The 25,971-nt window shown below is 39.8% G+C and overlaps 1 protein-coding gene across 1 annotated transcript in view; it reads left to right on the top strand.

The window, feature by feature from the left end:
• The window catches only part of PRTG (protogenin), a 127,401-nt gene that overhangs the window by 47,150 nt on the left and 54,280 nt on the right, over nucleotides 1-25,971 (top strand). The window contains exons 3-11 of the mRNA XM_056572374.1: nucleotides 2,895-3,039; nucleotides 3,378-3,511; nucleotides 4,042-4,179; nucleotides 6,132-6,290; nucleotides 8,447-8,606; nucleotides 10,108-10,355; nucleotides 12,851-13,015; nucleotides 16,558-16,863; nucleotides 18,863-19,051. Of these exons, the coding sequence (XP_056428349.1) occupies nucleotides 2,895-3,039; nucleotides 3,378-3,511; nucleotides 4,042-4,179; nucleotides 6,132-6,290; nucleotides 8,447-8,606; nucleotides 10,108-10,355; nucleotides 12,851-13,015; nucleotides 16,558-16,863; nucleotides 18,863-19,051 (1,644 nt within the window). The remainder of the gene's footprint in view (nucleotides 1-2,894; nucleotides 3,040-3,377; nucleotides 3,512-4,041; nucleotides 4,180-6,131; nucleotides 6,291-8,446; nucleotides 8,607-10,107; nucleotides 10,356-12,850; nucleotides 13,016-16,557; nucleotides 16,864-18,862; nucleotides 19,052-25,971) is intronic.

The raw sequence follows: 25,971 nt of genomic DNA, 5'->3' as shown, positions 1-25,971 counted from the left end.
ATATACATTATTGATTGTTGGCAGTCCGGCAGATCTCTGTTAAGTTCTCCAACAATCTGATGTGTTTGGGGGCCTCCAACCTTTGGCAAATGTGGGGAAATAAAATTCAGGCATGTTGGATTTCAAAATGTTCATTCTGTTCTTCTGCCATGTGCATACAGAGGATAAAAACACACATCCTTGCTTAAAGAGGTTGTTCAGGAATAGAAAAACAGAGCTAATTTCTTCCCAAAACAGCACCACCCTTGACCTCGGGTTGTGTGTGGTATTGTATCTCTGCCCCATTGACTTCAATGAAACAGAGCTGCAATACTACACACAAACTGAGAACAGGAGTGGTACTGTTAAAAGAAATTAGCTTTGTTTTTGTAATCCAGGATAACCCCTTTTTATAGTTTTTCAATTTTTCTTTCTTAGCTCTTTGATATATGATGTGGCCGAGGCTGTTTATATTTGAGAAAAGAAGTTAAAGGGGTACTACCCGGAAAAACATTTTTATCCCCTATCCAGTGGATAGGGGATAAGAAGACTGATCGTGGGGGTTCCGCCACTGGGGACCCCCGCTTGGAGCTTCCCTGTTCGTGATGTCATGCCACTCCCCCTCCATTCACGTCTATGGGAGGGGGCGTGACGGCTAGTATGTAGACATAAATGGACAGTACGTGGCGGCTGTAGCGGAGTTCGCTCTGTGCAGTGATGCCCCGGAGATTGCGGGGGGTCCCCAGCGGTGGGACCCTTGCCATCAGACATCTCATCCCCTATCCTTTGGATAGGGGATAAGATTTTTTTTACGGTGGAGTACCTCTTTAACCAAAAATAGTTACGCATACATTTTTAAACAGGAATATGTTTTTTTGTCTACTGAAGAAGGAAAACTGAATTTTAATGTTAAAAAAGAATTAAGAACTTCGTTTGTGCAACTGTTTTGTGCTTTGTTAGTAATATTCATTAACCAGGAAATGTAGAAATGCTTGTTTGGAATCAAGGCAAGAGATACATGACATGTAACAGCCATGCATATTGTGCTTTGTGGAATAGAACTAAAGACAGTGCTAATGTCCTTGATACTAAGGTCTTCTTTGTTATAATGTGATTGTTCATGGCGCTTGTAAATTATCTTGCTATCTTACTTGTATGCACTTTTCACCTTTCACCCGGGTACTCTCCATTGTACATTTTAGGCAATATTATCACAAATACTTTGCCTTATTTTTCTTCTGCAGGAGTGTTCACATACCAGTGAATGTATTCATGCACAAATGAACTCTGATATATGGGACTTTCCTTCCATCTGGGTTATTTTTTATATTTTTATATATTTTATATTTACATTATTTTTGCACCTTATTGGTCCTTTAGCTATTTGTGGATGAGATTCGCAAGGGCCCTGCGTCACTCCCTCCCATATAAGCTTATTTGATTTGTTTGTTATTTTTCATTAACCCCTTAAGGACGCAGCCCTTTTTCACCTTAAGGACTGAGCCCTTTTTCGCAATTCTGACCACCGTCGCTTTACGAATTAATAACTCAAAAATGCTTTTACCGAATATTCTGATTCTGAGATAGTTTTTTCGTGACATATTCTACTTTATTTTGGTGGTAAATTTTCGGCTTTACTTGCATCCTTTTTTGGTGAAAAATCCCCAAATTTCATGAAAATTTTGAAAATGTTGCATTTTTCTAACTTTGAAGCTCTCTGCTTGTAAAGAAAATGGAAATCCTCGCTCCTAGCCCTGAGGATGATCGGGGCTGTCACTGACAGCTCCGATCATCCCTATTTACCGGGTGATCGGGTCACCAGAGACCCGATCAGCCCGGAATAGCAGAAAATCGCATGTCTGAATTGACATGCGATTTTCTGCGATCACCGACATGGTGGGGGGGGGGGGTTTCTCAGGACCACCCTGGGCAGGAAATTTGAATCTGTGAATGGTTGAAAACCGTACATTGTTTAAAAAATTATGTCCGGTTGCATCAGTTTTTTAAGGAAAAAAAATGTATACGTGTTTAACTTTTTTTGCCATTATGAATAAAGTTTCACATGTTTGATTGAAATTCCAAGAAACTGTGCCAAGTCAAAAACCGTATGGTGAAAACCGTATGGAACCGTACGCAGATACTGTTCTGTACGGTTCCCATTGACTCCCATGTTAAAAAAAAGTATACGTTTCAATACGGTTTTTCACCCGGACCAAAAAAACGTGCTGGGCTACAGTTTTGGGTACTGGGAAAAAACTGACAAAATCGTACAGTATGCAAAACAGACACAACCTGATGTTGCAAAAATGTTGTGTGAACCCAGCCTTATTGCACACGTTTTGTCTTTTGTCAAGCACCTTGGGTATTGAGTGCCATACAGTTAACCTCAGTTATCTCAGATCTACTATAGTCGAGCTGCACATTTTTCCTACAGTAATATTCATTAACCAGGAAATGTAGAAATGCTTGTTTGGAATCAAGGCAAGAGATGCATGACATGTAACAGCCATGCATATCGTGCTTTGTGGAATAGAACTAAAGACAGTGCTAATGTCCTTGATACTAAGGTCTTCTTTGTTATAATGTGATTGTTCATGGCGCTTGTAAATTATCTTGCTATCTTACTTATATGCACTTTTCACCTTTCACCCGGGTACTCTCCATTGTACATTGTAGGCAATATTCTCATTAGTATTTCTAACCATTCACATTTCCATCTCTGTGAACTAAGTCAGACCGCACACTTATAGGTCAAATAATAAATTCTGAGTTGACCAAACTTAGTCCAAAAAAATCTCTTTTAATACGCTCAATGGTGGGAATAGTCCTGTTCTAAAATGGAGGCAGCAAAATTTTGCGCAGAATATTCCTTTAAAGATAGTTTATTTTCTTCCTATATTTTATATATTTTTTAGCTATGTCTGCCTTTGAAGAACAACCAGTTTCAATAAAGGTCCAAGAAGGGGGACTAGCACGTTTCTCTTGTAAGATAACCGCAAACCCTCCAGCTATGATTACTTGGGAAGTCAATCGCACAGCTCTACCTCTTGCCATGGACAGGTAAGTAACCAGTCTTATGAAGAATTTCTGCGCATACGGATCATGACATATTTGTACGGTTAAAGCTGACCCATTAGGTTAACATATGGTTATAAGTGGTTTCTTCTGAAAAAAGTGGCAACACGATGCTCTAATGTAAATTAAATATCATCATTGTCAATGATTGCCGGTGCCATTGCAGTAGGCCAGTCTGTCTATTAGTTTTTCTAAATACATTTTTATTATACAGAGAGCCCATAAATGATTATTCTTTAGCATAGGGGCAGCCTAATAGACTGTACATAAAGCCTGTAGGTTGTATTATTTAACAAATATTTTTTATGTATTATTCAAAAAAGGATTACTGTACTATCTAAAGGCATTCTTCAGATCCATGGCATCACTAAGAAAGATGCTGGAAATTACAGATGTATAGCAACCACCCTATTAAACAAACGGAAGAGCACCGAAGCCACATTGACTGTTTTATCAGGTATGTTGTAACTGTTCTATAATGATAAGCAGCTCTGAATAATTTCCATAAAGGTTAAATCCAAAGTTTCAACCTTTTTGATGTTCAGCTCCAGCGTGAAAAGGCCCAGGGCACACTGGGCGGTACAGTTGACAAACAATTGTACCACACCCAAGTTCCATGCACAAGTGCACGAAACTTAGTTTAATATAGTTGCCTCAGCAATTGTACTGCCCAACATGGCCTTCGTCTCCCTAAGCTGGCGCTAAAGATTGCACAGGTTGAAACAGTGGATTTACCATTTAATATCTAGAATAGAGAATATAATCATATGTGATAGTTTGGATCACTAGCTTTTTGCCTGTCAGCTTACAATCAGGCTCAACATGTTCTATTCTATAAACTAGAATGTGGAAGAAAAATGTTTCACAAGTTGAAATACCTTTTAAAGTTACTTCTTGTAAATAATTACATGTTATGCGTTTGTCATCTATCTGAAATGCTTGGTCAATATTCAAATCTAAAGGGTTCTTTTTGTGCTTTTTTTCTAGCTTTACCGGAGGAATCTTTCCAGAAGCCAGTCATCATAGCACCCCCTCAAAATACAACTACCTCTGTGCATAAAACTGTTACAATGGAGTGTATGGCTAAGGGAAGCCCTAAGCCAATAGTATCTTGGAGCAGGCTTGGTAAGCAGTTCACTAATATGAGTAACTTTTGAGAACATTCTTCAAAATTATATTGTGGTTTGCCTTTTTAATATTTACTAAGCCATAAATATCCTTATTATCCAATGGCTGAAACATAACAGGTTAGCCTGTAAGTCACTTCAGTTGATGATGCCAGTTAGGAGAAACATGTTGAGGAAACTAGTTTTATGGTTTTAAATATTACTTTCTGAGCATTGTGAACAATTAATGAACCTAGGAATGTCTGTTGAATTGGGTTGGATTGTAGCCTCCTAGACTTTAGTCTGGTGACTTTAATATTTCCGCTGTACATATACACAATGTCTTAGAGGTGTACTCCAGTGCTAAACATCTCATCCCCTATCAAAAGGATACAGGATAAGATGTAAGATCACGGGGATACCGCTGCTGGGGACCCCCGCGATCTCTCCTGCAGCACCCCTGTTTTTCAGCTGCACAGAGTGAAGATCGCGCTGTGGCTGATGACGGGCGGTGCAGTGTCAAGCCCGCCCCCTCAATGCAAGTCTATGAGAGGGGGTGTGGTGGCAGTCACACCCCCTCCCATTGACTTCCATTGAGGGGGCGTGGCGTCACGAAGGGGCAGAGCCGTGACTTCACGAACCTCTGTCCCCTGCACTGCCCTTCATCAGACAGATGAAAAATGGGCGGTGCTGCAGGAGAGAACGCTGGGGTCCTCAGCGGTGGGATCCCTGCGATCTAACATCTTATCCCCTATTCTTTTGATAAGGGATAAGATGTTTAGCGCCCGAGTATCCCTTTAATAAATATAATTCTTTATTACCTAAATTTAAAAGCTAAATAGATACCACACTTTTAACAAACTTTGTATCAATTAATACTACAAGCAAATTAACTTTGCAATAATATCTTATTAGAGAAAAACACCACTGTCTCCTCTTAAGAGCCATTTCTTCCCCCCCCCCCCCCAACCACTCCACACCTAAACTACGCGCACTGATCATTCACTCTAACTTCACGGCAAAACCCATCTTGAGAAGACCGATCAGATTACATACTGCACACAGAAATCTATGGGGAGAGGAGGAGAAGGAGTGATGCAAAGGAGGGACAGATTCAAAGGAAAGCCACAAAGACACAGATTCAGCCTTTTGTAATTTATCTTGCCCAAGTTCTGTATTGACAGCTACACTACTCTGTACTGCTCTATAATGTCCAAATAAGCAGCCTGTTTTGGCTTTCAATAAAATTATTTTGTCATTTTTATTAGTCAAGTCTTAGTCAAATTCAAACAAGAGATGCATAGCATAACCTCTCTGACCTTTTTCATACCATGTGAGCCATTAGTGATTGTACTATTCTTATGGGTTCACAGGGCCTGAAACTGATCAGAGTTGTTATGCCAAACGTTTGTATTTTTCGAAGTTGAAATGAATTTATTTTTGTGTGGAACCCCCCCACCCCCACATTTATATGTCTTGTTTTTTTGATAAGATTGATTTCTGTGTCTTTTATATATTTGAATCAATAATGTCCTCAGTTTGCTACTGCTGCTTTTAAGCGTCTTCTACAGAATTATAAAGGGACAAAATCTCATCTTATTTATTTGTGCTGTGCATCGGGAGACATCATAGAAGCTAGTCTTCACCCACTCAAACTGAGCAATTGCATGCAAATGGTAAACTGAAGAAAAATACCATATACAAGTAATAAAAAAGGCCAGAAATAGTGCTATTTCTTAATAATTGTGCACATGACTGCTTATCTCAAAAAGTCATCTAAATGTAAGTTTTAATTTTAAGCCATTGAATAATAGGGATACTTATTGCCTAATAGTAATTTGTATGGAGAGTAAGGTATTTAATCTGTGCTATAGTTTATGGGTGCTTCTGTTTCTTTTGATGATGCTTTAATATTTAACACCAGATTAAATGTTATATTACTTTAAAAATATTAACAATTATTTTTTTCAGACCAAAAACCCATTGATGTCTTCAACACCCGAGTTGTGGGAAATGGAAATCTTGTGATATCAGATGTGAAGCTGCAACATGCAGGGGTCTATATTTGCAGAGCAACTACACCAGGAACTCGTAATTTCACTGTAGCAATGGCTAATGTTTTAGTGTTGGGTAAGGTACCACCAAGTATTGACAGCAACACAAAAGTAATGAAAATGTAGCAAATCCATATTATAAAACCATTAAAAGGCAGTATAGAATAAGCAGAATGCACATAGCTGGATAGATGACAAGTAGTACAGGCACAGATTAAAATATAAATGAAAGGCATCCAAACATGAATCACACCAGATAGAAGCAAACCTGAAATGCAGGTATGTGAGGGATAGTTCCAGATAGTGGATAATGCATAAGGATTAGAGTAAAAAATTACCACTGCAGAGCCATGTACCACTTGCACTTACCCAACTTACTTGTTGGGTAAGGTTTAAGATTACTTATAATTAGTTTGTTTTGTACTTCATAATGTAGTATCAAGGAGGAGAGAAAATAATACATAATTATGTCATCTCTCATAGGTTTCACAATTTGAATGACCATCACACCTTGCGTTTCAATTCATATAAATAAAATTTTAAGGCTTAGTTCAGACTAAGGAATCTCAGGCCTGAAATATTCTGGCTGGAGGTATGGAGGTACCGAGGGTGGCTGTCACCAGCTGAATCAGTCGGCACTAGGACTGAGCTTACATTGCTGCCCCATAGATGGCAACATATTCTGCGTCGATTTAGCTAAATAAATAAGCAAGTTCATTCTTTCGGCAGCAGAATTTCAATGGCGGAAGCTTCACCACTGAAATTCTGTAGTGTACACTGTGCAGTGGAATCCCATTATGTTCAGATATTACTCAGTCTGAACCTGTTCTTAGACTAGAAATTTGAGTGATGGCTGTGGTCTGCCTGATACATTCATGTTAGACAAACAATTGGTCTTTCATACTTGATCATGTTTCAAACTTAAGTTTGATAGACTTGATCAAGTCTTGATGGATTGGGGTGAGTTTTTTCTCACTGGTTGACTGCTAGGATGACTGAAGGTGGCCATACACCTTAGACCAAAGTTGGCTGACTGTCTAAGGTGGTTGGAGGCCTCCTGGCTCTCCCCTAACAGATGATGTAGTTGGAGATAGTCATGCACTTACCCCTTCCTATAGAGAACATGTGAATGTTCAGACTTGCTGAACGCTCCTGTGTATAAGGAGGTCAGGAGAGACAACTGTGTTCGGCTGAGAAAAAGGCACACGCGCCCCTAGTGCAGTACTTTAAGATACTTGGCAGTTGCAAAAGGAATTACACTTACCAAGTGATGTTGCGCTGAGGGCACAACACCATATAACGTATTGTAAGATAGTGCTCTGTAAGCAGCCTAGATCCTCCGGTCAGGTCCTTGCTCACCGGTTCGCACAATAGAAGCAAAAGCAGAGATAAAAGTGGATCTTCAGGCGCAATTACAATGTTGAATGAAGGTGACTGCATTTGTGGAAATCACATCACAAGGTTTAAATAAATGTGATTTCCACTAATGCAGTCACCTTCATTCAACACTGTAATTGCGCCTGGTGAAGATCCACTTTTATCATAGCATTTGCTTCTAACTTTGTTCGGCTGAAATTTATTGAAAATGTATGGTCACCTTCGAGAAAAACAGCCCAACAAGAGCGAATGTGACAATGGTAACTGTAAACCCTCACCTTCTAAAATCTAGATCACAATTGGGTCAGATTTTTAGAGAAACACTAAACACTGCCAAGGAAATCATTTATGTTTCATTATGGAAATATATGAATGAAAAGACTTGACTTTATAAATATGACCATTGTTAAGATTTGGTGCCCAGGCTATCAGTGTTCATTTGGCTGTGAATTTATTCATTGGAAATCCTAAAGTGTCTTCCCTCAACAGCTTTTGCTTTATTATGTGGATTTAAATCTGGATTTTCTAGAAATTCTTCTTGATTGCCAGTATATACTTCCAAATGTCTGTACAATACTCTAAGCAATATAAGCCTTGATCTGTTAATATAATCACTGGAGAGTATTTGTATAACATAACTTGTACTGTTGAGTACAAAAAGAGGATTTATCATTTATGGTTTTTAACTTGATTTAATTAGTCTCAGAATTTTAGTGACCTAATGTTAAGGTAAAATTCAGCCCCAGAATGCAGTGATGTAGAAGCAGATCTTAACCTGAATTTTGAATTTCATTGCACATGTGAGGTCCAGGTGCACAAAACATGTAACAAATGTCTATATGCGCGTTTTTACAGCGTCACCATCATTTATTGAACGACCAGAAAGTTTGACAAGGCCGCGTGCAGGAACTGCTCGTTTTGTATGTCAGTCAGAAGGAATCCCAACCCCCAAAATCACCTGGCTGAAGAATGGCAGAAAGATTCATTCTAATGGGAGAATAAAAACGTACAGCAGGTAAACGAGGCCCATGTTACAAGTCATGTAAACCTTTCCAACCATTTTTGTCATCGTCCTAATACATGTAAAATGAAAATTAAATCAACTTTGTAATATGGACATGTCAAAAGTTTTGATCGGTCAGAGTGTTCAAACTGCAACTGATAGCTACAACTAACTGAGAGAAAAGCGCACTAAGCAGGACAAACTTACTATGTACCGTATTTTTCGTCATATAAGACGCTCAGGCATATAAGAAGCACCTAATTTTATAAGATAAAAATCTATAAAATAAAGATTCTGAACCAAATACAATGTAAAGTACAGGACAGTGATCTTCAACCTGCGGACCTTCAGATGTTGCAAAACTACAACTCCCAGCATGCTGGGAGTTGTAGTTTTGCAACATCTGGAGGTCCGCTGGTTGAAGACCACTGGTATAGGAGGTAATACTCACATGTCCCTGCCGCTCCGGACCCGTCACCGCTGCCCTGGATGTCGCCCTCCATCGCTGTCGCCGCGTCCCCGGGGTGTCCCCGTCACTCCGGAACGTCACTGCTGCCCGGTATCCTCGCTCTCTGTCGCCACCATGACGTCGCTACGCACATGCGCAACGACGTGATGACGGCGAAGGAGAGCGCCGGCCATGCAGGGAGCACGGAGCAGGCACCAAGGAGGCAGGTAAGGTCCCTCCCGGTGTCCTGTAAGCTGTTCGGGACGCTGCGATTTCACCGCGGCGGTCCCGAACAGCCCGACTGAACAGCCGGGTTAGTGTTATTTTCGCTTCAGACGTGGCGGTCAGCTTTGATCTCCGCGTCTAAAGGGTTAATACAGGGCATCACCACGATCGGTGATGTCCTGTATTAGCCGCGAGTCACCGGCCGTTGATGGCTGTAGGGACCGTCGCGATAGGTGTGTATTCAGTTTTGGGGAAGAAAAAGTGCGTCTTATACGGCGAAAAATACGGTAAGTCAAAGGGATTTTTTCGGTCAGACATGCTTCTCGCTCTGTCTGGCGATTGTTACCTCACCTCAATCTCATCGCCTGATCAAAACGTTTATGTCTCTAGGATATGCCAAGGGTTTCTTTTTTTTTTTTGCGACTGGTACATGTTTTGCTTTTGGAGCTCCTGTGCAGACTCTGAGATCTTATTTCCATAGTGACACAAAACAAATAAATTATGCATAGTGTAATCCTGTTGTTATTTAGTTTCTTACATTTGAAGGGTTTGTCAGAAGTAAAGTACAGATAGAAGGGAATAAGACTGCTAAATCAGACTACACCGTTTCTGTTGTCTGTTTCCATGAAGATTCATTGTTTGAAAAAAGAAGCAAAATAGTAGGAAGATTTTAATTATAACTTTTTAGTTGCAGCTTGGATGAAATGGAATAAATAGGGACAGACAACTTTTTTCTTAACATGTGCTTTGATAAAAAACAGTAAATAGCCTATTATTATTATTCACTGCGATTGCTAGTGGAAGGATAATGGTTAAGTATATCTTTTGTTTGTATTCTAGTAAACTTGTGATCAATCAGATCATTCCCGAGGATGATGCAGTGTATCAATGCATGGCTGAAAATAGCCAGGGTTCTGCCATGTCCCGGGCAAGGCTGACTGTTGTGATGTCTGAAGACAGGCCTAGTGCTCCACGTAACCTCCGAGCAGAGACAATGTCCAGTTCAGCCATTATACTATCGTGGGAAAGGCCTCTGTATAACTCTGAAAAAGTCATTGCTTATTCTGTGCATTACATGAAGGCGGAAGGTAAGAATAAGTGAATTGTAGTATGTGTTTATGAAAAGCCTATAGATATCTGACAGCTGCACAAAGCTTTTGTCCTTTATTAGAATTTCCTGAACTACCTTAGCTTTAACTCAAGACCGTGCTACTGAAAAATATATGTACAAGTGTTTCAGGAGCTTTATCTTAACAGAGAAATGAATTGGCTTTCTATTTATGTTATCACTTGCATGGTATTCAAAGCTTAATCTTCGTGCCGTTTTAGCAATGAAAATTGTGCTTGTATCTTTGCTAAAGACTTTTATCTGATTTTGCCAACAGTAAAGTAATGGCATTGAGTATATAAAAGTGTACATAGTCTCTTGTTTTGTTACAATGCTTTTATCTGCTGAATTGATGTTTCTTTAGATATGTAAAAGTAAAAACAAACATCTTTTGTGATTCTGCTTAGTGAACTTGTGCATCATGATATTTTCTATAGGGATGAATGCATCTTAATATATAAGCAGTTAGTGTGTAATAGAAAGAGATGTCGTTCAAAGAAAACCAACAGGTGTCCTTTAAAAAAGGGACAGATCTTGCATTTAAATTAGCAGGTTAGTGTGCCAGGCAAACTAAAGGTCTGATGAGAGTACATGAGTGTATTAATTCCTTGTTAGCAATTTGGAAGCTCTACAAAGGGTGTAGTGATTCTGTTTGTAGGCTGGTCTCACCCCCTATTATGGCCATTTCATCAGGCCTCCACATGAGGCCCAGTGGCTCATTCACTCAAAGAACAAGGCCTTTTAATTTGAGCTTAAGGATCTTGTTTAGCGGGTCAAAAATCGTGCCACGACATTCCTAATTAACAAACCATCACCGGCTCTGTTGTGAGATGCCAGTAATCTTGTCTAATTAAAATGCTTTTTAGTCAATTCAGAAATGTGGGAAAGCTTAATAGTGGAATTTGGTCTTGGGTTTTGTTTATAAATTTAATGGTAATGGGCGGTAGGGGAGTTTTGATTAAGTTGACACGCATTTTGGTGTGAAATGGACTTGAACCACAACAGCCTTCAGCAACCTTATTCCGCTTACCAGTTTCTGTGTATAAGAATTAAGACACAACAAAGAGAATCGCAGCAATGCAACCCTCTGCATATTTCAATATGAATTGCCGAAATTTTTCCTAAGCTCATTAAGACACAACACATTTATAAAGTGCATTCTCTTTCACTGCCCCTGCCTTCATCCCATCCAGTGTCCATAATAGATTTTAACTATATAATCGCCCCTTTTACAATGCAGCTTTTTGTGAAGTTGTTGTTTCTTATAAGACGGCTTGTTCTTGAATGGCGCAGCTGAGAAAACGGGTTTTGTTTTTCCCAACATTGATTCACAAGGATTTAGGATGAAGGACTTATATGTGGATAAATGGTCCATCGATTAGCCATGTTTTCCCCTCTCTTCAATGAAACAGTTTACCAAACATTGTTGTGACTAGTTGTGGAACAAGTCGATTGTTACTTATAATGCTCTTGAGATGAATGCAATTAATGATTGGATATAAAAATACACAAGATTCTGTTACACGATTAGTATCCCGTGTGTTCATTCTGTATAGCAGTTCTGTTAAAGGGGCTTAATGTTCTCAGGGGTTTAGACTTCTACCTTTAATACATTGTTGCTTTAGACATTGTTTTCTAGCTATTTGTCTGTTCTGTTTCCTGACAATTTTGTAACCCATAAGTCAAGAGAAACAAAATATTATTAGAAATTTCAGATCCCTATATACAATTTTTATTCTGTAGTAATTAAGTCAAAGAACTTTTTAACTATGATGTTAAACTGACCAAAGTAATTTGCTTTTAGTCTGCCAGTCAGCCTATTGATTAAGAATAGAAACTTTCGTGATGCTGCAGGAAAATTAAACACTTGTTCCTTGTGTTCAACTACAGTTTACAGCTGATTATTGGAGGTTTTAGAGGACTCTCTGTGATCAGCTGGTCTTCAGAAGACCCTTCAAACAAGAAAATATTTTTTTAAAGCCCTGGTGGCAGATGTGGGGGAGATCGATTTTAGGGAATAAAGGGTCTCTGGCAGTGGTTTTCTTCCTTTTTTCCATGCATGCTCATCTCCGTATGTGTATCGGGTGATAGGGAGGGATATAGTATCTCCTGGTTGAACGAGTATTCAGCCAAAAGCTATTTTACAAATGTATCCAGATTAACTGTTTGATCCTTCCTTTTAGTAATGCTTGTTCATATTATAGGGGAATCAGGGGCAAAAAGCTGGTGAATAAACTGTTATGGATGTAAAGGAAGCAGGGTTATTGTGCTATGTGACATTGTTGCCTGGCTGTTAGAATGATTGACATTTGTGTGGCATTTTCAGCCATTGGTATGTACTATGTGATTTTTCATAGCTCATCGATGGGGAACATTAAAACAGGAATTAACTTAACATTAAAACCTATTGTAAATGGGTTATGTTATAGTTCATGTTTGATATTAAATGCTGTGTTTATTCTTGTTGATCCATAGGATTAAATAATGAGGAATATCAGGTGGTTATTGGAAATGACACAAATCATTACATTATTGATGATTTGGAACCAGCCAGCAACTACACATTTTACATTGTTGCCTACATGCCAATGGGTGCCAGCCAGATGTCAGACCATGTGATACAGAATACACTGGAAGATGGTAAGAGTTTTTTCCCCTTCAGTATTAATCCCACATGATTTACAAAGGACCTGTAGCCAACCCTTCAAAAATGAAATATTACTATCATTAAAGGGGTACTCCGGTGAAAAACTTTTTTTTTTTAAATCAACTGGTACCATAAAGTTTAACAGATTTTTAAATTACTTTGATTAAAAAATCTTAACCCTTCCTGTACTTATTAGCTGCTGAATACTACAGCGGAAATTCTTTTCCGTTTGAAACACAGAGCTGTCTGCTGATATCATGAGCACAGTGCTCTCTGCTGACATCTCTGTCAATTTTAGGAACTTTCCAGGGTAAAAGGAAATGGACAGAGATGTCAGCAGAGAGCACTGTGCTCGTGATGTCAGCAGACAGTTCTGTGTTTCAGAAAGAAAAGTACAGGAAGGATTAAGATTTTTTTAATAGAAGTAATTTACAAATCTGTTTAACTTTCTGGCACCAGTTGATAAAAAAAAAAAAAAAAAAAAAAAAGTTTTTCACAAGAGTACCCCTCTAAATTAAAGGACAACTGTAGTGGTACTGTTTTACATATGCCCATGGCCGGGCCTCATAAATAAACAAAATAAACCCATACATACCTTCCTACGAGCCCCCGTTGGTCCGGCTGGTGATAGGCTGAGCCGACTGTCATGTAAGAAGCCGGCCAGAGCTCCTTACATGACAGTCATCTCAGCCTATCACCAGCCCGGGCAGGACATCGCCACGGCCGGTGATACGCCGACGGCTCTGCGGTGTCCCCGTCCCCAGGAAGTGGAATGACGTCAGCACTGCCGGACCGTGAGGCCTGTGCTGGACCAACGGGGGCTCGTAGGAAGGTATGTATGGGTTTATTTTTGAGGCACGGGCATATGTAAGACGGTACCATTACAGTTGTCCTTTAAGGTACCCTGATCATACACTTTTTTATTTTTTATTTATTTATTTTTTATACAGTTTTTTTTATATGTCCTCCTGTTCCCAAGATATGTGGGTTTATAGTTGTGTCTAACAATTCAGGAAATCAGTTTGATGGGTGTGAACTTAATTTTAATAAACATGTGATGGGCAGGATTATACAGTCAGGGGATGAAGTTTTACATTGCGGGGCATATCTGCCTAATACACCCCCCCCCTAACTGTATAATCTCACCCATGTTGATGGAAACAAGAGGAAAGAGAACTACTTGGCGTTTCTGTCCATTTCAATCTTTGCTATGCTTCTGTGTATGTTTTTTTGGGGGGAGGGGGGGGGGGGGGGGTAAGGGTTTTTATTGTTATATAATACAAAGGGTTGTGGGTGGCTCACACTATAAAATACAATGTATACCGAGGTCGCTGTGTTGTATACCCTTCGTGCCAAAAAACAAACAAATGGAGAATTTACACAACTGGATACAGCCCTCTAAGTATGCATATACTACTAAATGTTTTACTTAAAATATTTATTAAACTATTAATTGAAAGCCACGTCTATAGCAGGGCCCTTGCCACACATGAGATACATACATATGAATTAGCAATAAATGATGAGGGTAAAAAAGATAACAATCAGTATTAAGTCCAATGAAAGACCGCCTGCATAAAAATGTATATATAGTCACTCGTTTGTTACAGTCTATGATGTAATCAGATAGGTAAGTTAAGCTTATATACTCACCACCCGACAGCCAGCAAATAGAGCGAAGTCCCCACAACTTTTAGAGGAGATTTGTGAACTGGGTAGCAGTACAGCGATGTAAAGAGAGTACTGCCTGTCGCGATCTTATCTTGCTGAAGGATAGCACGGACATGGAAGTAGCTGAAGTTGGTAGTTGGTAGCAGTGGTTGATAGTCGGTGCTGCGGGGAGTGGTGGCGCCCTTGTGCTGAGGATTGCGCGTGTGGAACAGTGGTACCTAAGTAGTGAGGTTCCAGCAGTTGCAAGTGAAAAAAATAATAATTTGTTAGTGAATATATCTGAAAGTTATTATGCAGGTGGTCTAATAGTATTGCGGTATACCGCAATGCCAAACGCATTTCGGGGGGGTCCCCTTCCTCAGTGGCGGTGTATACACTTCTATCACGGCCGGACCTCGCTATATTTGCCGGCTGTCGGGTGGTGAGTGGTACAGCGCACCAACTGTCTCATGTTTATATATGCTTAACTTACCTATCTGATTACATCATAGACTGTATAGAACGAGTGACTATATATACATTTTTATGCAGGCGGTCTTTCTTTGGACTTAATATTGATTTTTATCATCTTTTTACCCTCATCATTTATTGCTAATTCATATGTATGTATCTTGTCTGTGGCATATTTTAAGTAAAACTAGCCAGATCAGTTATTTATTCATTTTTATTTTAGTAGTACATTTAGTAGTATATGCATACTTAGAGGGTTTTATTGTTATGACCTTGGTAGCCCTTGGGGGGTGGTGTATGGTAGTGGTGGTATGGTATCGGTATATGAGGGGTTAATGTTAACCCTATAATTCGTGACGCCAGGCTGGTATGCTGAATCAATGTTCCAGCCTATCGCCGCCCTTCCCAGTAACGATAGGTGCATGAAATGACTGAAGGTTCACAAAGAGATTTAACTTGAACGTGAATAACTTTACTGAAGTGCTTGCAATATCCACGGCACAGTAACAGTCTTATGTAAACAGTCCTTAGGTTACTTAGTGACTGACAGCTGTTGCGGACCTTGAGTTAGTGATACAGTCTTTGAATTTAGGAAGAGATTTGCAGATCCGTCTGGATTTAGGGGAGTTATTAGGTCCGGTGATGCTGCAGAGTGTTTGGGAATTGATACACTCTATAATTAGATTGTTCAGCCGTCGCCGCAAGGCGTTAGTTGCTGTACAGGTCTTGCTTGCTTGCCCAGGAACAAGAGAGCTGTTGCTTGCTAAGCAAGCCAGGAACAAGAGAGCTGTTGCTTGCTAAGCAACCCAGGAACAAGAGAGCGAGAAGATGGCCTCCGCTCCCTTATATGGGCAGGGGGCGGGGCGAATCTGGTTGGTCCGAACATCTGCCATTCACCATTACATGGTGTAATGGGATTGCTTACATCACAGGGCCTCCAAAGGTCCTTAAGCTTAATACCATAGAGTTCCCCTAGTCACATGACCCACAGGTCATGCAACGCTATGGAAACAAGTAATTAACCATTTATTTACAAATAAACCATTACATTTACATTAACCTTATATAGACCACTGGTCTACTAGTAGAAATAGAGGCGACAAGGGGTAAACTGGATGACAGGGATCCCTACGTCCTAGGGACTCTGGCTATGGGGACCCATACATAAATAGGTACCGTATAGAATGCAGTACCGGGAGACCACATGACTGTTTAGTCAAAAAGACGATTTTCTTGGCCAGATTTGTTTGTTAACTTTTATCTTAATTACATTGGTTTTCTCTAAAAAGAGTCAATCTTCTAGAAGACTGTTTGAAAAAGGTTGTACATTATTAATTAGACTTTATCTATACATGTATAAAGTTACATTTTGTAGGTTGCGGTTCAGTATGACAAAATACATGTTATTTTTCAGTTCCACTCCGTGCTCCAGAAATCAGTTTAACAAGTCGCAGTCCGACAGATGTTCTGATCTCTTGGCTTCCCATTCCACTTAAATTCCGGCGAGGAAAAATCATCCTGTACCGTTTATCTTTTCGGATGAACACTGAAAGCTCTGTCCAAATTCTAGAACTTCCAGGGACAACGCATGAGTATTTCTTGGAAGGCCTGAAACCTGATAGTGTTTACTTGGTTCGCATAGCAGCAGCAACAAAAGTGGGCTGGGGAGAATCCTCCGTTTGGACCTCACACAGGACACCCAAAGCAAGCAGCATTAGAGGCAAGTGTTTTGTTCAAACAAACATTCAGTTGTGTATATTTATTTCAACTTGTCAGTGTACACCAATTCTGTTATATGCTTCTGTCAACACAATCTAGCTCTTGGTCAGACTTTCTATTGTCTCTATGTGTCTGTAAGTAGAGGCACAGGGCAATTTACAAATTTACATTGTTTTTTACCAGTTCATTGTTTGATTTCTCCCACTTGAGAACAGTACATTTGTCAAGTGTACTTGCGATTTCTATGTGTGTAGTATCCTAATTCTTTCATTCATCTAAAGAGCAGAATCTGTAATTTGTGTTGTCACGATGGCTCTAGTAGGTATCTGGGAGTAGCCTACACATAATGCAGAATAGGAATTAAGTAATTTAAAGTTTAAAAAGATGAAGTCAGGTAAACTTAAAACTAAGATCAGAAAGGGTGAATCCTAGTTGAGAGCCTATCTGTGACTGGACTTGAAAAACCAGTCTGTTTCCTACCTTGTAATAACATGTTTAAATCTGTTAAGATCGTAATGTTCATATGGTTTAAAGATAATTTGTCTCTAAATATATATAAATATATATATATATATATATATATATATATATATATATATATGAAGTGTTTTCACCCATCCATCCACAGACTCAGAATGATATTTAGTTTATCATTATTTGGAATAAAAGGTTTCCATTATTGGTTGTCACATTTTGAATTCCAACACATTAGAATAAATAAAAAGACACCAAGCTAAATATTGAATGCTCTCAGTAGGGCTGGGCAGTATACCGGTTCATACCGAATACCGAATTTTTTGGGCTGCACGATATGAATTTTCCCCCATACCGCAATACCGGTTTGGCCCCTCCCTCTCGGGAATGTATTATCAGCCCAGCGCAGCGCTGTCCCCACATCGGGGAACTAATCATATGTTACCCGCCAGCTCTGTTCTGCTCCCCCCCCAATTAATTATCAGCCCAGCGGGGTACTACACACGTATGTCACCCGCAAGCACTGCCCTCCTCCTCTTTGTTGGGGGCCGCCGGGTGCTGGAACTCACTGTACACCAGTGGTCTCCAACCTGCAGACCTCCAGATGTTGCAACACTACAACTCCCAGCATGCCCGGACAGCCGTTGGCTGTCCGGGCATGCTGGGAGTTGTAGTTTTGCAACAGCTGGAGGTCCACAGGTTTGAGACCAGTGCTGTACGCTGTATACCTATGCCCGGGCTGCAAAAGATAAAGAAAATAAACTGTAACTCGCCTACATCGGCCACACGCTGGGGACGGGAACGTCGGACAGCCATCAGCCGTCAGCCTATCACCGACCGGAGCGATGTCCCGCCTCGGCCAGTGATAGGCTGAGCCCACTGTTATGTAAGGAGCTCTAGTCGGCTTCTTACATGACAGTGTGCTCAGCCTATCACTGGCCGGGGCGGGACATCGCTGCGGCCGGTGATAGGCTGACGGCTGTCCGACGTTCCAGTCCCAAGGAACAGAGTGTGGCCGACGTAGGTAAGTTAAAGTTTATTTTCTGTATCTTTTGCAGCCCGGGCATAGGTATACAGCGTACAGCAGTGGTCTCAAACCTGCGGACCTCCAGCTGTTGCAAAACTACAACTCCCAGCATGCCGGCGGCCCCCAACAAAGAGGAGGAGGGCAGTGCTTGAAGGTGACATATGTGAGTAGTACCCCGCTGGGCTGATCATTAATTGGGGGGAGCAGAACAGTGCTGGAGGGTCATATGATTTGGGGGAGGGGAAGCCGAGCATATACCGTGGAACCGCCGTAAGTTAAAAAAAAATACCGTGATACACATATTTGGTCATACCGCCCAGCACTCAGGTCAGCATTATTGCATATGCAAGTGGGATTACACAGATCCTGAGAATAAAGGTGTTTCAGGATAACGTTTCAGTTTTCTCAGTACAGAAATACTTATTTGAGACAAAGTGCCAGCATTTTATGAGATTGAAAAACATAGGCCGGTTCTGAAAGTATAATTGCTATTTTATAGCACCAAGATCCCCAGAATTACGCCTGGATCCATTGAACTGCACAACTATAGCTGTGAGATGGCAACAGGATCCTGAGGACACAGCAACAATCCAAGGTTACAAACTATACTACAAGGAAGAAGGGCAACAGGAGAGTGGACCTATCCTACTGGATGTCAAAGATTTTGATTACAACATTGGTGGATTAGGTAAGTGTATACACCTTTATCGGTTATGTTTTCCCAATCAACATTCCCTAATATGTATATAACCCCTAATATGTATATGTTTACACTGTTGATGGCACATGCAGAGGCAAAATTAAATATACAGGATCCTCTTTTATGGCAGATTATACTGTATAGTGCTCTGCTATTATAGATATCGGCCTGATCATTGAAAATTGATGTGACTAACTCACTGTCACAAAGAATGCTCAACACAGCGCTTGAAGTGTCCCAATCATTAAAAAACAAGCAACTTTTGAAATGTCACAAAGACATTTCGAAAGTATTATGGGTCATCTTAATGAGACCCCACTGATTATTAAAGGAGAACTCTGGTGCAGACTACTCCTGCTCCGACCTGCCCGGGCTGCAAAATAAATGAAAATAAACCATCTGTCACCTCCCTGGGTTCCCGCAGAGCGCCACTACAGCTGATCGGTCCTCTGGTCCATCCTCTTCATACTTCCGTGTGAACGAAGCATCACATGGTGCTCAGCCTATCGCCGGCCGCCGCAATGTTCTGCCTCGGCCCATAATAAGCTGAGCGCCATGTGACGCTTCGTTCACACGGAAGTATGAAGAAGATGGACCAGAGGACCGATCAGCTGTAGTGGCGCTCCGCGGGAACCCAGGGAGGTGAGAGATGGTTTATTTTCATTTTTTTGCAGCCCGGGCAGGTCGGAGCAGGAATACTCTGCACCAGAGTACTCCTTTAAAGAAAATGGCGAGAAGCATGCAGCTATGCGCTTCACTCCCCTGCTCGCTGCGTTTAGTGCAATAAAAATGGAATTTGTAGATTTTCTACATGTTATCTCTTACTTCATCTGCACTAAAGCCTTTGCCTCATGAAGGTGACCTATTTTTTAGAGTAAAGCAGCCCTGGCTCATAGTGGGGAATCCTAAATAGCGATCCTCCTCTGATGTCTTTGTGCCCTAACATAAGACAAACTCTTCAGTAAGTCTATATGTCATTACTACTTATTAGATTGTGACAGTAAACAGAGTTGCTTTCCATCTGCGTCCAGTGCCCTGTATGCTATCAGTATTTTGAGAACTGCAGATCAGAGTTGTAAAGGAAAACTCTCTCCCAGTAATGAGACTGAGAAGATCACAAATCTCTATTTAATGCTAATGGTGCTGTTGCCAGTCCAGTCAATGGACATTTCAGGAAAAATGGCTGAGCTTACATAAAATTAATCTTGATGAATTACTATCATGAAGACCAGGAAGGGCAATATATCAGCTTGGCTTTCCAACAGTTGACCGAAGATCTCTGGACTGGAAAGGTGTGCAGTTGAAGTCCAATGTTTTATGCTACAAGCCTCCAACAATTTTTTATTTCCAGAGTGTTAAACTATTAAAGAAAAACTGACAGAAGGATAACCCGCACTAACCTAATTGTACTGCGGGTGATCCTCTTGCTATGAATAGCAAAGCCTTCCAGCCATTCAGAAGATATAAGCAAAAATGTATTTATACAAATTTGCAGAAACTAGCAATGGGGACGCTACCATTGCTGTATTAGCAATGATAACAGCAATAGTAATGCCCCCATTGCTTGTTTCTGCAAATTAGTATAAATACATTTTTGCTCATATCTTTTGGATGGATTTGAATGCAGTAATTTTGATTATTTGTTTTTAAAAGAGCAATATAATCCTGTATATTCAGGTTATTGTGGGAAATCCTCCGGGCAGATTACCTTCAACTTTATATGTTTTTATATTTCACCCTTTATAGGATGTAACCATTTTATGGAAAAAAATATCAAACTTTTTTACGTTTCCAATATTCTACATAAGCCATTATTGTAGTCACTCCAGTTCTAGATATTCCAAATAAGAGGTTCACAATTTCTTTTTGCCCTGAAGGCCACACTGTCAAATTGAAGCTATTCCCAAGGGCAACAGTAATAAACTTTTGACATGTTGGCCAGACATGTCAAAAGTTTTGCTCGCATGGGGTCTCAGTCCTGAGACCCACTGTGATAGTATATAACAGCTAGCTAAAGTGTGCCGATCCTACTCTTTCACTCTATAGACTAATGTAGTGAATGAGTTAGATTTGATTGACAGCCAGGGACATCCAATGCAGTCTAAACTATTGACATGTCTGGACAACCTGAGGACTGGGGTGGTGTTTTTTTTTTTTTTTTTTCTATTCCTGTATATCCCCTTTAACACTTTAAAAAGGCATATTACCATGTGAAAAATGTATGGAATATCAAAAATGCTGTAAATGTTTGATTAGTGTAGGTTCCACTGACTCCCACTTTTCAGGAGAATTGGGGTCTCCATTTGGCATTCCATAGAGAAAGTCTATGCGTGCAGCTCTCTAAGCTTAGCATTTCATGCTCTCATAAGATACAATGAAGGATGCTGCATGCATTGAAGGCCACCCATCTACTCCTTTCTGAAGTGCTTAACAGGAGTACAGAGACCCTGTTGTCTAAATATGGCAGGCCGCTTGTGTTTCCCGTGTTTGTATAACTATGTTCCAGATTATGAGATATAAAGAAATTACTTTACATTTTAATGGAATGATATGACAGGAATTTGGGGAGGTCTAATCTGTAGTGTTTTTGGTTAGGTATATTATAGTGATTTTATATGTGCAGCCAAATAATATTTTGGTAAGGTTTATAACTTCATATCCCTAGTGATACATATCTCCTCAATAAAGTGTGCAATACACAACCACATCTTCCACTTTTTTTGCTATAACACATTCAGCCATAGCAAATCCTACTTTTGCAAGATTCTAGGTTAAAACAATGTTCAACATTCTTGTGTATTTATTATTATTCTCAACCTTTCTTGTTGTTTTTGAGCATGAACTAAGCATAAAAGAGGAAAATATATTTTCATTACAGAGAATATTTCCTTTCTATACTCCTTTCCCTATGGTGTTTAGCATAACCTTGTTTCATACAAAGTCTGATTGTATGTGATGTGTCAATTCTCTGTAATTGCCCTAGTTCAAAGCAGGAGAATCCTGTTTTATTGACAGTATAGGCACATGCAGCTGCTATCAAAAGCACTTTGCCTTTACTGTCTTCAGTAAGTTAATAAAAAACATATTTTGCATATAGACACTGCAGCTAAAAATGTAGAAAGACTGGTATTTCACAGGCTAGAGAGATAGGAAATGGATAATAGATATTTCAAGTAAGATTCAGCAGACGAATTCGGGGGGATTTATCAAAACCTATGCAGACTAAAAAAGTTTTTTTAAACGGCTTCTGTAAGATGAAAGAAGCAGCCTGATTGGTTTTACTCTCCTCTTTTACTCTTCACAGGTTTTGATAAATTGTTCCTATGTGCCAGCGCACACACCCTCAGAAGCGTAACTTGTAGCTTTTAGACCCCAGTACAAAATCTGTAATCGGGCTCCATGTCTACCATGTGTCATTTACTGGTATCACCCCTGCACTCCTACAGAATACCAGTGACTGTCTCTCTGTCGTCTCAGACATCATGTCCTCTTTATATCTGAAACTAAATCTTTCTAAAACAGAACTTCTTGTTTTTTCTCCATCAACTGATACTGTACCTAATCCTGACATTTCCATCTCGGTATGTGGTACTACCATAACTCCCGGGCAGCAAGCTCGCTGTCTTGGAGTTATACTTGACTCTGATCTGTCTTTCACTCCCCATATTCAGTCCCTTTCACGTTCTTGTCACCTGCATCTCAAAAACATTTCCAGAATCCGCCCGTTTCTCACTACTGAAACTGCTAAAACTCTCATTATTGCTTTGATTCACTCCCGCCTCGACTACTGTAACTCTTTACTAATAGGCCTTCCTTTCTCCAAACTCTCTCCTCTCCAGTCCATCCTTAATGCCGCAGCCAGACTCATCTTCCTCTCCAGCCGCTACACGGAAGCCTCCTCTCTGTGCCAGTCACTACACTGGTTACCAATTCAGTCCAGAATACAGTACAAAATCCTCAGTCTCACACACAAAGCTCTCCACAATGCTGTACCTCCCTACATCTCCTCTCTCATCTCTGTCTACCATCCTACACGTTCTCTCCGATCTGCTAATGATCTCACACTAACGTCGTCTATAATCCGAACTTCTCAATCCCGTCTCCAAGACTTCACTCGTGCTGCACCGGTTCTCTGGAATGCTATCCCTCAATCCCTCAGACTCAACAACAACATCCATAGTTTCAAACGTGGCCTAAAAACACATCTCTTCAGACAGGCCTTCTTTAATTTTCACATTCTTTAATTGGCCTCAACATATCCCCACACCTCTTGTTTGATTAGTTATTGTGTAATTTTATGTCTGATACTTGTCTTTGTTTGTACCCCATAATTGTAAGCGCTGCGGAATCTGTAGGCGCTATATAAATAAATAAAATAAAAATAAATAAATATCTTCTTATGGGGCAGAGATGCCTTGGGGCCCCTTTATTACTACTACTACCTCTGCTACCTTTAGCTACACCCCATACTGGGTCCTAGTAGCTATAAATTGAATTAATTCATTCATTCATTAACCTATGTAAATGCACTGTTACAAGACCCTTTTCAAGTGGCTTACATGGATAGATAGATAGTTAGACAAACTATTATTAGGCTGTGTTCGCATCAAGTTTTTGTAATACAGTTTCCGTATCAGGTTTTTGATGAAAAATGGATTCATCAATACCGTTCTAAACTGTATCAAAACGTGTGTACAAATTTTAACCCGTATACAGTTTGAAAAAAACATGTCTGGTTGCATTTGTTTTTAAGAAGAAAAACGTATACATTTTTAACTTTTCACTCCATTATGAATAAAGTTTCACTTGTTTGATTTAAATTCCAAGAAAAAAAACGGTGTCAAAAACCGTATGGTGAAAACCAGATGTAACCTTATGCACATACGGTTCTGTACGGTTGCCATTGACTCCCATGTTTAAAAAAAAACTCATACGGTTTCCATTCGGTTTTTCACCCAGACTAAAAACCATGGTAGGCTACGACTTTTGGTATGAGGAAAAAACCTGACAAAACCGTACAGAATGCAAAACGGACACAAGGGATGCATCTTTTGGCATACGGTTTTCAATGGAGAGTCAATGCATACGATTTTCAATACGGTTCCATACGGTTTTCACATTGAAAACGTATACGGGAACTGTATTGCAAAAATGTGGTGTGAACCTAGCCATAGATAGATAGATAGATAGATAGAGGGTCCATAGGTATGAGGAAATGGCAGCTTTTTAAAGTTGCAGAAGCTAAATTCTCAAGAAGGTGAGATTAAATGGTGCTTAGGCCTGGTTCTCACCTCGTTTTTGCAATACAGTTCCCGTATACGTTTTCAATTTGAAAACCGTACGGAACCATATTGAAAACCGTATGCATTGACTCCCCTTTGAAAACTGTATGCCAAAAGATGCATCCGTTAGTGTCTGTTTTGCATCCTGTACGGTTTTGTCAGTTTTTCCCGTACCCAAAACTGTAGCCTACCACGGTTTTTGGTCCGGGTGAAAAAACGCATTGAAACATTTAAGGTTTTTTAAACATGGGAGTCGATGGGAAGCGTACAGAACCGTATGTGTGTGCGGTTCCTTCCGGTTTTCACCATACAGTTTTTTTTCTTGGACTTTCAATCAAACAAGTGAAACTTTATTCATAATGGAGTGAAAAGTTAAAAACGTGTAAGTTTTTTTTCTTAAAAACCGGACATCATAAAATTTTGTACACAAGTTTTTATACAGTTTAGACAGGTTTTGGGGAATCCGTTTTTTTTAATCAAAAACCTGATACTGGAACTGTATTGCAAAAACGTGGTGTCAACCCAGCCTTAAATAGAAGCATGTTTTCTACCAGCTTTGGAGTGTTGCTTATTTTTTTTTTATACATGTTTGGGTTGGCTACCCAGCAAGTTCTCACAGTTGTGCATCCTTGAATACCTACATTGTTGCTGCTTGTATATTTTTCTACTTTACACAGATATATTTCTTAGATATATTATATTATTAAGGAGAAGTTAAAGCAGATGTATTGGTTTGGCAATGATATATGACAGCATAAGCAATTGTTCCTTGCTAGAGGTGTGATGTGAAGTCTCCACTTGACGTACCAGAAACCTTTATTACAGATTCCGGAAGTTGCGTTTTCAGTCTTTCATTCCAATTTGAATGTGTCAGTGTTTAATGGGCTTCTTTGTGGTAAGCACTTTGAAGAGTGAGTTGTCCGGATTTCATTAAATGGTTTAGGGGAAAATGAATTATGTGGCCATTTTCATGAGGTTCAAGATAGCTTTTGTTGTTAGAGAATTTATGCAGGCTTCTTAGTGTCAGGTGGGAGTTTGGATGCAGAGGTCATGGAGTAGTACTCAGAGGAGGGAGAGGAAAGATGGTGGGTTGATGACCCTAGAAAAAGACGACTTTAATAATGAAACATTGGAGATTACCTTTTAAACATGCATTGTACTTTAAGTGCTACTTTAGTTGGATTAAGAGGAGAAAGGCTTCACTTGTAGCTTTCTGCATTATTAAGACTCCATTGCTTGTCTAATTTATTCTATCAATATATTTAGCTTGCTAGATCTAGCTCTATCTTTATAATAGTGCTGCATTCCCTTTCTAACAGCCAACTGAAACCACATAATCTGTCCATTTTAAAACATGTCTTTTATACATTCTGATAAAGTAAAAATGATGAGAACCAAGTTGACCTGAGGATTTTGTTTTGAATTTTTGGACAGTTTTTTTATTTTTTTATTTTTTGTTAATGAATTTCACATCCTTCAAGATGTTGGGGGTTTTACCACTAAGGCTAGCTGACTGGTTACACAATGTTTTGATAAGAAAGCATAGAAATATCAAGACATATTTCTATTATTTGCATACCTGATTCCACAGGTTGTATCAAGAAACAAGTCCATATTGCATTGTTC

Source organism: Hyla sarda, chromosome 4 (genome assembly GCF_029499605.1).
Source record: "Hyla sarda isolate aHylSar1 chromosome 4, aHylSar1.hap1, whole genome shotgun sequence".
Taxonomy (NCBI): Eukaryota; Metazoa; Chordata; class Amphibia; order Anura; family Hylidae; genus Hyla; species Hyla sarda.
Note: the sequence above shows the minus strand (reverse complement) of the source record. Positions and strands in the feature narration are given on the sequence as shown.